Source organism: Passer montanus, unplaced genomic scaffold (assembly GCF_014805655.1).
Source record: "Passer montanus isolate IOZ18808 unplaced genomic scaffold, ASM1480565v1 scaffold89, whole genome shotgun sequence".
In the NCBI taxonomy this organism is placed as follows: domain Eukaryota; kingdom Metazoa; phylum Chordata; class Aves; order Passeriformes; family Passeridae; genus Passer; species Passer montanus.
Genome location: NW_024374256.1, coordinates 66,015 through 77,394, shown reverse-complemented (window position 1 = coordinate 77,394; position 11,380 = coordinate 66,015). Strand labels below are relative to the sequence as shown.

Below are 11,380 nucleotides of genomic sequence, written 5' to 3'. Positions count from 1 at the left end.
GCTATTGGAGGTACATAAAAGGCTTTTGCTTTATAGACAAAAGCTGGGAAATTGGAATTTGAGGGCTTTAGCATCCATGCAGGATGAGGCCTGGCAGTGTGAAGATCTTTTGGGCCCAGAATAAAAGCACTTTGAGTGTTTGTGGGGTTTGTGAGAGATTTTTCCGTGTTTTTAAACATGTTGCTGTTTTAGGTAGAAAATTTCTGCCTATGCAGTTGTGTTGCAGGATCTGCAGGGAGAGAATTGCATCTTCAGAAGGGTTTGGAGGCTACTGAGATTGTTTTCTTGTTATTCCTTTCCTGCCTGGAAGAGGAAATGAGCTTTAATTATGGCCAAGGTGCCTGTGACGGGGTTTGATGATGGGTCTGCAAGTGACAGCTTGGTCATTGTACTGGGCTGTCCCTCCAGTCATTAAGGCTGTAGCCTGACCAGTATATCCCAGGATAACTGGCACATGCAGTGCTCTGGTGTGGCTCCTGGCAGAAGAGTGTCTTGGGTCTCTTTAGGATGAGAGTTGGGCTGAAATAGGGATGTGGGGGTGTCTCTGCTCCCTCCCCAAACTGCTGACTGTGGGGGGATAGAATGTAAGAAAATAAAGATAGTGCAGAAGGTGATCTCACCCATCTCACCCCTGAGCTGCACTGTACCAATTACCAAAGACTAGAACAGGCCTGCCCTTAACAAGCCACAGCTGTGTCCAGTGAGGATGAGTGCTATAAAAGAGTGGGTTAGGTGGCTGAGAGGGGAGTTGGGGTTTGTTGGCTGTGCTGTGAAGAAGTCAGTGCTGTAAGGAGCTGCCCATGAGAAATCACCAAAAATGTATGGAACTTTTTGCAATAAGATGACAACAGCTGATGTCCTGTTCCTTTTCCATTACAACAGGCCAAAATAAGGAAAGTCTCATATGGCTCACACAGCTCTTGGGAGCTGGGGAAGGGGATCCTGGCTCCATCCCTGCCTGGAGGAGCTCCAGTGCTCACACAGTATCCCAGACATCCCCCATCCCCTCCCTGCACGTTCCTCCCCATCCCATTTGCTCAGGGAATAAAACAGTACAAATTAAGCAGAATTTGTAACTGAAAGGAGAAAAAAAATCCTCTAGGAATTATTCATAGTGATTTTCTTTCCCTGTTAAATGATGAATTGCATGACAAGAATCTCTGTCAAGCTGACAGCCTGGGTCCACCCCAGGCTGCTCTGAGGTCAGGAAGGTGGGAGCTCTCACTCCTGTCCTCCCCAGGAAAGCCAGATCCATTCATTTCCATCTGCATATTAATGCAATTCCAAAGTCAGCCTAAACCTGCAGACAAAGAAACTGGCATCATCATCATTAATCACAAGCTCAATACATCAGGGTTCATTATTTGGTGAATTAATTGAAGAAAAAAAAAAATGGGGAAAGGATGTTTCCTGCAATAACACGATTTTGGGCTGCAAATGTCCCTGAAATAGCTGGTTGGTGTGTGCCAACACAGGTTGCTGCATAATTAATCTGGGCTGGCTGCTAGTTTACCAGGGCTGTGAAATCTCTGAACTGGTGCCTGGCTCAGCTTTCCCAGGGTGCTGGGTAATGGACGGGGGTCCTCGAGTGGTTTTCACATCCACCCTGCACTCCTTTCTGTTGCTTTTCCGCTAAATCCTCATTTGTATTTAAATTACAAATGTAATTTGAGCCAGAATTTGGGTTGTTAGTCTTTTAAAATAAAATTATGTCTTGATAACTGTTGGCAGAAGAGATTTTTGGTAACTGGGGCTTGCAAACAGTCTCAGCTAAAGGGCTTTGGGGGTTCACAAAGGTGAGTTTTTGGAACTTGAATTCAGAATCATGGAATGGCCTGAGTTGGAAGGGACCTTAAAGCCCATCCAGTTTCATGCCTTGACATGTGCAGGGACACCTTCTACTGTCCCAGGGTGCTCCAAGCCCCAACCAACCTGGCCTCGGACACTGCCAGGGATCCAGGGGCAGCCACAGCTGCTCTGGGCACCCCGTACCAGGTTATCCCCACCCTCACAGGAAAGAATAAATTTAGAGGTAGTTTCATCACTCCCCAGATCACCCCCTGAGCCAGACCTTGCTCATTTTTGATGCCTGGGAGTCACAAGAGAGCTGGAAACTGCTTCCTATTTCTGATTTTATTTTAGTTTAATTTTTAGAAAGCAGGGCTCCTGTACAGAAATGCCACTGTAAGGCAAATATCCCAAGGGCTGGAGCTGGAAATAGTGTCTGAAGCACTTTGTGAGATGCTATGGATGCGGCATATTCAGCTCCATCACACGTGGAGCAGCTGCTGTAGTGGGAGGTGTGACGGGAGGCCTTGGGGTCACTTTAATTTCATACAGCTATAGATATACATATATATTTATAAAAGTACACAAAGAGTTCCCTCTGAGCATCCTGGATACAGCATGGCCCGGTCAGGGCAGGATCTCCCAGGGCTGTTTGCCTGCACTAGGATTTGTCCCCAGTTTTCCAGTCCAGCATCACATCCATGTCCAGGGCAGCCTTAGCTGCAGTCAGAGGTCTCTAAATAACACTAACCTAACAATGACATTAACCGTAGAAAGCTTTCTCTGGGAGCACTCCCAGTTTGAGGAACTCCAGGAGAATTTTTACAATGGATCTGGAGCTTTTTGAAAACAGCGTCTCTGAAGTGGCATAAGTTTTTCTTCCCATCTCCATTTGTCTTTTGGACACAGCTCAGAGGGGGATGGAATGAGGTCCCATGATGTGGCAGAGAAAATGGCCTCAAGTCACTCCAGGGAGGATTAGGCTGGATATTAGGGAACATTTCTTCCTTGAAAGGGTTGTCCAGCCCTGGCACAGCTGCCCAGGGCAGTGGTTGAGTAACGATCACTGAAGAGATTTAACCATCACTGTGTGGATGTGGCACTTGGGGACATGGGCAAGTGGTGACCTTTGTAGTGGTAGAGGAACAGTTGAACTTGATGATCTTGGAGGGCTTTTCCAACCTGAACAAATCTGTGATGCTATGATCACCTCCTGGCACAGTTCCTTTCTGCCATGTGAGCGTTTCCCCTTTTGCCATGGGCTGTGGTGTCACCCTGGCCCGTGCAGGAGGACAAGTACATGGACATTGCAGTTCTGGTGCCCTGGGCTCTGCCCAGAGCCATGTGTTGGAAGGTGACAGCCCCTCGGGGTGTTGTTGGTTCAGGCGGTGGCATCAGTGGAGCATATTTGCCCAACTTGCCTCTTGTTCATGTCCTCTCCCTACATCATTTGGTGAGTCCCAATTCTCCCATTTTTCATTCTCAGGACGTAAAAAGCTTTTGCAGTCAGTCTGTATGCAAACCCAGCAGTGTTACGGAGCAGTGCCCAGCCCAGCACTCTGCTAGAGCTCTGTGGTGGTGACCTGGGTGACTTCTGAGCGCAGCTCATCTGCTCCGCGTGCGCGGCAGCCCCGCTGGGGGCTGCCCACCTCTAGTCATGCCGGCTTGTTGCGGGCCTCAGAAGGGGTGCAGGTGGAGACGTGCTCCCGTGTGGTGGTCCTGGCACGGGAGAAGCTGTTCTGGTCCACACGGGCTCGGAAAGGCAGGCAGAACTCTCGGAAGCACCTCTTGAAGTTTTCATCCAGGAAAGCGTACAGGACAGGGTTGAGGCTGCTGTTGGTGTAGCCCAGAGCGATGCAGAAGTGCAGGCTGGCCACCACATAGGGGTTCTTCTTGTCTATGTCCACCAGCGTCCAGACGATGACGAAGATGTGGATGGGCGTCCAGCAGATGATGAAGGCTGCCACCACCACCAGCACCATGCGAGTGATGCGCCGCAGGTTGCGATCCTTCTCCTTGGAGCCTGAGAGGAGCCGGACGCTCTTCAGGCGAAGGATCATCAGCCCGTAGCAGATGGTGATGACCAGAATGGGGACCAGGAAGGCAAAGATGAAGACACAGATCTTGGTCACAGTGTCCCAGTAGATGGGAGGGTCGGGAAACTGGAGAGTGCACAGGACCACACCGTCTGTAGGAGAGAGGAGGGTCAAAGAGGAAGCTTAGAGTCTGCTGAGAATATTCTGCTCAGTCTTGGCTTGTTAAAACCCCAGGGAGATGCATTCCTACCTGCCTGCTCCTGGCAGAGGTTCCCCAGGAGCTCTGTGCCGTCAGACTCCACAAGACACTGAGGGGAGGCAGTGGATGCAGTGACCCTGGAACTTTTTCCTTGCAGAGCCTTCTGGGCCATTCAAGGCCAATCCTCCCTTCTCCCAGCCCCCATGATGGACATCCCCATGTCACATCCACATATCCTCCACTTCCTCAAGATGCCCAGAGCTTTCCTAGCAGCCAAGGACCAGTGTCCCCACACAGGAGCTGCAGATCTTAGGGTCACTTGGAGACTTTGCAGCATCACTGGGTTTTTTTTAGGCCCCTGCTTTGCATCCCAGGAGGTGGGGAGAGGCACTGGTTGGACTGGAGATGGGGAAAGGTGTGGGATCCCTACCCTTAAGGGGAAGGGAGGACAATTTCTGGGACAGTTTCTAAGATGGGAAATAACACCATGATGCTTTTTCCAAGACAGGGCACATTTATGGTGTCACAGGTGTCCACCACTGACCACAAATCTGCTACAGGACCAGAGGTCAGGTTTGCCAGGTCACCCCTCGGATTGACTGATGGGACAGGAGGGGACGTGTACCCTGAGACACTTGCCTTTTGACTTGGTGACTGCCATGATCATGATGGGCACCCCGATGAGGGAGGAGAGCACCCAGATGCAGACGTTGATGATCTTGGCTTTGGCCGGCGTGCGGAAGTCCAGGGCCTTGACTGGGTGGCACACGGCGATGTAGCGGTCCACGCTCATCATGGTGAGGGTGAAGATGCTGGTGAACATGTTGTAGTAGTCAATAGAGAGCACGACCTTGCAGAGCAGCTGCCCGAAGGGCCAGGTCTCCATGAGGTACTTGGCGCTCTGGAAGGGCAGGGTGCTGGTGGCCACTGCATCAGCCAGAGCCAGGTTGAAGATGTAAATGTTGGTGGCTGTCTTCATCTTGGTGTACCTGGGGGAGAAAGGGCATGTTACAGGTGGTCAGGGCACTTGATGTGATGAGGAGGGGGCACAGCCTGTCTGCTCACGAGGTGACACCAGCCTTGGTGGGCAAAAGTGTTGTGATGTGCCTTTCTGCAGCACCAGGGTGCTTGGCATTTCCCCAAACCAGTTGCACAATGTCCTTTATCCCCTCAATCCTCCTTCATCTGATTTTCCACCTAGTAAATTGTGATTATCCAGCCTGCATCCCTGTCAAGTTTGCTTGCAGAAATTGGATCGATTACCCCCGGAAACAGGCCATCTGGAAGCAGCCCAATTAGCCAGCCTGGAGCTCCAGAGCCTTTGGGGAAGCCTGCTGTATCCCCCAGGGCATTTGGGAAGGGCTGGCTCTGCTTCTGGTTCTTGTCACACCATGGCAAGAGAAATGCACGGTCCCTTATGTCCAAACATTTCCTGAAGGGATGAGGCAGAGTTATGGCAGATGCCAGAGAAGCAGGGATGTGTGTGTGTGTGTCCCAGGAGCATCCAGCCCTGCAAGTGTTGGTCAAAGGGATACTTTGAATGGTGTGGTGGCTTGGAAATAGATACTGAGGGATCTGCTGGGTACCCCCAAAGGGCAACACACATGCGGTGGGAGTGGCTCTGTGGAAGACCCTGCTCTTTGCAGGACTACACCAGCAGCTCCAGCTCTTCCTGTGCTCCCTTCCAGCAAATCCCCATTGCTCAGAGAGCACCCTCCCCAGCCTCAACCTTTTTTAGATATACCCTAATTAATTAACATCAGGGTCAGTTTGCCCAAAACCATCTCTGTGCATGGCTAAACCTGCCTGTAGCAGCACTGGGATAAGGCACAAGGGGGGAGATTACCACTTTGTTGCTGAGATGAAAAGATTGTTTTCCTTGTACTTATAAAATAGATAGAAAGTGACTTTTCACATGTGTGATAGGGGTAAGACAGTTTTAAACTGACAGAGGGCAGGTTTGAATCAGATATGAGGGTGGTGATAACCTGGCACAGCTTGTCCAGAGAATCTGTGGCTGCCCCATCCCTGGAAGTGTTCCAGGCCAGGTTGGACAGGGCTTGGAGCGACCTGGGACAGTGGAAGGTGTCCCTGCCCATGGCAGAGAGTGGAATGAGATGGGCTTTAAGGTCACTTCCAGTCTAAAGCATTCTAGGATTCTGTGATAATTGGTACAGCTCATCACATGTTGGGGTACATGAAATAAATTGAGGTGGGGGGATTGAGTGGCTCCCATCACAGGTGGTCCTGCCCTGGCTGCAGCCCAGGACAGCAGGTTGGTGTGGTAAAGAGGCTTCTGGAATTGAGGGTGCTACCCAATCCCTTCCCCTTATCTTTTCCCCATCTCAGCAGTGTCAGGAGAGAGTGGGGACAGAGACCCACCAAGTTCCATTGTCAATAGAACTGGGAACTGGAGCTGAAAAACTAATTTCTTTCTGGGAGAAAATAGAAAACAGCAGCTTAACCCAGCTCCCAGCTCCAAGAGCATTCCTGTCTCCTTCACCATGGCTGCAAATGGCAGCCCGTTGCCCAAGGGTGGAAATATTCAAGCGGAGCTTTTTTTTGAAATTTAAATATGGCATTAAAAATGTCTTGTCCTTGAAAAGTCCTTTTCCATTCTCTTTAGTGTTATTTTCCAAGCGCTTTTGCAGAAAAGTTTCCTCCCAGGTTAAACAAAAAGCTGAGAATTTGTGGTATTGTCAGGTTTTGCCTCTCCTATGTGAACAGTCAGTTCAGGTAGATTCACACATCTGTGGTCTCTGTTTTTTGAGTAAAATGGTTAAAAAAAATCTGTTATTCATTCCATGATCTGCCAGATGTGGTTAGCTGTCCTGGGTAAGCACTTCCCAACCCCCTGCCAGATGTGCCAGGGGGACTGGAGGGCCAGAGCTGTCACCCATGCCCAGGCAGGATGGGGCTGGTGAGGGCAGAGCGGTGACAGGGATGACTGGGACAATGGAGATGACTGGGATGATAATGGGAATGTCTGGGATGATGGGTTGACTCTGCTGATGCATTCGACTGGAATGACAGGGATACCTGGCATGAGGCTGGGGATACCTGGGGTGATGGGGTTGATGGGAATAACTTGGGATGGTGATAGGGATGACTGGGAAGATACAGATGGCAATTTAGCTTCTAGCACTGGGGTTTTGGAGCAAGATTCAACCCCCTCCAGGTTGGGGCTGAGGTTTCAAACCCCTGCACAGGGTGAGGTGTCCATCCTGGTGAACCTCCTGAGCTGCAGATGAAACTGCTGCTCCAGGAAAGAGGTTTATTGCCCACATTAGAGCAAATCATCCACTGCTGCTGATGGACCTCCCCAGGCTGCCAAACCCATTGCAATTAAGTGAATGCCTTGATTGGGAAGTTATGCACTTGAAGGAACAATCTGGGAAATGTTGATGAAGAGAAGAGATGGGAGGGGATGGGGAAAGCACAGGGCAGCTCCGTATTCCAGTCTCGACTCCCAAGTAGGGATGCCCTCTCCAAACCTCTTGGAAAATAAATAAGTGAAAGAAAACTGAATAATAATGAAAGAAAAAACTCCTGGAGCTGCTAAAAGCCGCTGCCTGCAAGAGCCTGGCTCGACAAAGGCTGCACCCAGCTGTCCCTGCAGCCTGTGTGGGAGCTGGTGGGGGGCTGATGGGCTTAGTGGGGCTGAGGGCACTTGCAGCCCTGAGCTCACAGCTGCAAATTGTTTCCAGGAGTGTTTTTAAAAGCACCTGACAATACAGTGGGCATGGCAGTGCTGGTCAGAGCTGTGCTGGGGAGGGTGCTGGGTGTGCTGGGCTCCCTCCAGATGTGTGGATGGGTTTGGCTGCTCTGGACAGGGATTTATTTGGATTTTGGCTGTGCTTGGCTCATGGTGTGTCCGTTCACAGAGCTATATACCAGGGTCCTGTGTCTGCATCTGCCAGCTCCTGGCACTCATGGACTTTGTGGCAAACTCAGTGTGGTCCCAGAGGTCCCAGACCCCCAGGATGTGCTCCAGACTGCCTGGACCCCCTGCTTGGACCCCAAGGGCACTGAGAGCTGGCACTAGAAGAGCACAAGGCAAACACCCAGAATCTCCCTGGCAGGGAGGTCCAAATCCAAGCTGAGCCCTTTCTTCCACAGACACAGGTCTCCCCTAGTCCGACCTAAACCCTGTCAGCATGGAGCAGCTCTGACAAGAAACTCCAGGTGGCTTTGGCCATGGAAGGGGCGAAGGCATGTGTCCCTGCAGCCCCTCCTGTCCCAGGGGCTTGGAGGACGATATTTGCTCATTTCATGGGATATTCCCCATCCCTGGAAGTGTTCAAGGCCAGCTTGGACAGGGCTTGGAGCCACCTGGTCTAGTGGAAACAAGATGGTCTATAAGGTCATTTCCAACCCAAACCACTCTGTGATTCTGTGTTTAATTCCATCATCAGTTGGAAAATGCGGGGCTAGAAGGTGTGGCGATGGGATCTGTGGCTGTCAGGCTTGCTAAAACCTTGGTAACATGGAGTTACTCAGTGAGTAAAATAGGGAGGATGTTGTTTGCATATGAAATCACTCTCTTTAAAATGCCTTCCCTCTCCTCTCACAGAACGAGCTGGAGGGGGTCTAATAACACTCATCCCTCACCCTGACATTGTTCATGGCATCTGTCTCTGCCGCAATTACCTCAATTTGCTTTTTCAGACCAGGGCTCATTTTTGATGCCACTTTGAGTGGGTGAAAAATTCCATTAGGAGTCAGGTCGGGTCAGTGAGTTACTCCCCCATGGCACTCCCTATTGCCCACCCTCTTGGATGGTTAAAAACACACAGAGAGTGGGGAGCAGGGGCAGCAGAGCCTGATGCCAGGGCAATGGGCACTCCAGGGTGGCTCATGGACACGTTTCAGGATGGTTTCCTTCCCTCCATTGAGTTACCACATTTATTTGTGCGCATGCAGTGCCAGGCTGTGCTGACCTCCTGTGATGATAGCTAGGGACTAAAAGGGATAAGGAAATTAGGGTGGAAATGGTTAAAAGTGTGAATTTGGAGGGTTTGTTTAAATCCAGCCACCAGCTCTGGTTTGGCTCTAGGGTTTTGGCCAAGCTGGGGTTACAGGATCACCTGAGGCAATGGAAATTGGAATTACCCCACAGATTCTGAACCTACAGGACCAAGCCCCCACCAGTGCAGAGGGGGTGGCTGTGAAGCCCAGGCACCCAGTGAGACCCTTCTGCTCCCTCCTGCCAGGCTGGAGGTGTTTGGGTCTGCGCCCTCACAGAATGTGACTGCAAGCACAGCCCCATCCTTTGCTGCTGGCAGAGCTGTGGAGGAGCTCTGTCAGCCCTCACTGCTGGCACTGGTCCTGTGGACTGTAAGGCTTGGCTTTATGGTCCCATTTTCCATGTCAACCCATCCTAACCAGGCAGGACCACCCAGTGTCTGGACAAAGGGACTGACGAGATTTTGTACCTTAGCACAAGTGCCTGGCTGGATACAGCAGCATCTTGCCATGCCCCATCTTTATAATGGGGGGCGTTTGGGTCATGCTGTTTTGTCCTGGGGTGCAGGGACCCTGCAGACCCTGTCTCTGCCCAGGGAAAGCCTCACCACAGGTGCCCAGGTCTTGGACGCAGCCACAGTAGGTCTCTTGGCTACTGGAGATGGTTCCCCACGCTGAGGGGACCAGAGGACAGCTCAGCTGCTGTGGGAGATGGGGCTGGGCCATGCAGTTCCTGCTCTTTGTTAGAGAAAAGCAGAAGTCAGGCAGCTGCAGGAGGTGCTGGCACAAGAAGGAGCTGGGAATGGGCTGGGTGGGTAATTCCCACTGATGGAGTGAGGTGGCAGCAGCGGGAACCCACCAGCCCCTGCCTGGGGCGGGGGAGTCTGGACCCACCCTGCAAACAGAGCAGCTCCCAGCCCTGCGCTTCTCTTCCTCACAAAGGACAAGAGGCACCCGCTCGGGGCCGGGCTGTGTCGCCCATGCCCCCTCCCCGTGGCCGAACACAGCTGCCCTGCACTCCCCGAGCTGCCCCAGGCCCACACGGCCGCTGCTTTCACCCTTGCACAGCTCACACGCACATCCCGGTGCACACCCAGCCCTGCTGCTGCTGCTCGGGGAACGCTCACACGCGGGGCAAACTCACACCTGGTGCACACTCACCGCCGGTTCACACTCACTCTCGGCTCACACTCACTTCTGCTGCTGTTTGGCACGCAGCACACGCTCAGCCCCGCTCACACCTTGTCTCAGTGCAAACTCGCTCCTGGTCCTGTCTCAGCCCCGGTGCGCACTCAGCAGCTCGTACTCCCGTGCGCTGCACCGGCACAGCCTGGCTCCACACCTGCTCACACCTGGTGTGCCCAGGGTGCCCCTTGTCCCTCACACTCCGCAGCCCGGCTCTCACCTGACGATGCCGTACATGACCAGGACGTTGCCCAGCAGCCCCACCACGCACACCACCGAGTAGAGCGCGGTGATGACGACGGCGATGAGGATGGACGTGGCGCTCCTGGCCCGCTGCAGGCCCGTGTCGTTGACGCCGTGCCCGGGCAGGGTGGCCCAGGCGCTGCCGTTGCCCCAGGGGGCGGCGGTGGCGGCGGGCAGCACCGAGGGCAGCACCGAGGGCAGCACCGAGGGCAGCTCCGCGGGCGCATCCGAGGGCACAGCCATGGGCAGCTCCATGGCCCGCGGGCGGCCGCGGCCCCGCTGCAGCCGCCGGGCGCATCCGAGCTCCGCGGGTTCGAGCCCCGCTGCGGCCGGCGCCGCCGCCGCCTCCCGCACCGGCGCTTTATAAACCCGCGTGTCCCCCGAGCCACGTGGGGCCGGGGGCGGCCCTGCTCGCCGCCCGCCCCCTCGCCCGAATGTTCCCCTCCTGCGGTTCTCCCCCTTGCTCCCTACCTGTCTCCCCCGTCCCCGCCTTCCTCCACCTCGGTCGATGGCTGCCGTTCTCCACTCGGCAGGTCCTTGTCTTCCCTCCACGCTCCCGTTTTCCCCGCATCCCTGCCTGCCTCGCCCCATGCTTGCATTCCTGCCTACCTTTTCCCCCCACAGCTCCCTCCTTGCTCCCCCCTCCACGCCCCCCCGCCCCCAAGCCTGTCTCTTTCTCCTGCCATCCTCCCCTCCCAGTTCTTCTCAGTCCCTGCCTGACCTCCGCTCTCCCCAGTCCCTTCCTCTTTTCCCCTTTTCCCACCGCCCAGTTCCTTACCTTCACCCCCCTCCCTCATTCCTGCCTCTGCCTCTCCTCCCTGCTTGCCCTCCTGATCCCTGTCTCTCCCCCCAATCCCTGCCTGTCGCCCATCCTGGAGCCTGCACGGGTCCCCGGCTGGAGGGGGAGCGATGGATGGGGCGCTGTGACTGCTCTGGGTTTCCTTTGTCTGCAGGCAGGCAGGGG

The 11,380-nt window shown here is 53.6% G+C and overlaps 1 protein-coding gene across 1 annotated transcript; it reads right to left on the bottom strand.

Annotated features, from left to right (window-relative positions):
* Positions 1-2,115: 2,115 nt before the first annotated feature.
* Positions 2,116-10,845, bottom strand: OPRD1 (opioid receptor delta 1). Its single transcript, XM_039733724.1, has 3 exons — positions 10,394-10,845; positions 4,663-5,012; positions 2,116-3,976 (listed from the first exon to the last, which is right to left on the bottom strand). Exons 1-3 carry the CDS (start codon positions 10,669-10,671, stop codon positions 3,444-3,446), a joined length of 1,161 nt encoding a protein of 386 aa, XP_039589658.1. The 5' UTR covers positions 10,672-10,845; the 3' UTR covers positions 2,116-3,443.
* Between the last annotated feature and the right edge of the window lie 535 nt (positions 10,846-11,380).

Bases quoted from the DNA above. Each gene is read 5' to 3' on its own strand.
- OPRD1 (XM_039733724.1), bottom strand. From the start codon at position 10,671: ATGGAGCTGCCCATGGCTGTGCCCTCGGATGCGCCCGCGGAGCTGCCC. The intron at 5,013-10,393 runs GTGAGAGCCGGG...TTTCTCCCCCAG, and splicing joins GTCATGTACGGCATCGTCAG to GTACACCAAGATGAAGACAG. The intron at 3,977-4,662 runs GCAAGTGTCTCA...TCTCTCCTACAG, and splicing joins GGCAGTCACCAAGTCAAAAG to ACGGTGTGGTCCTGTGCACT.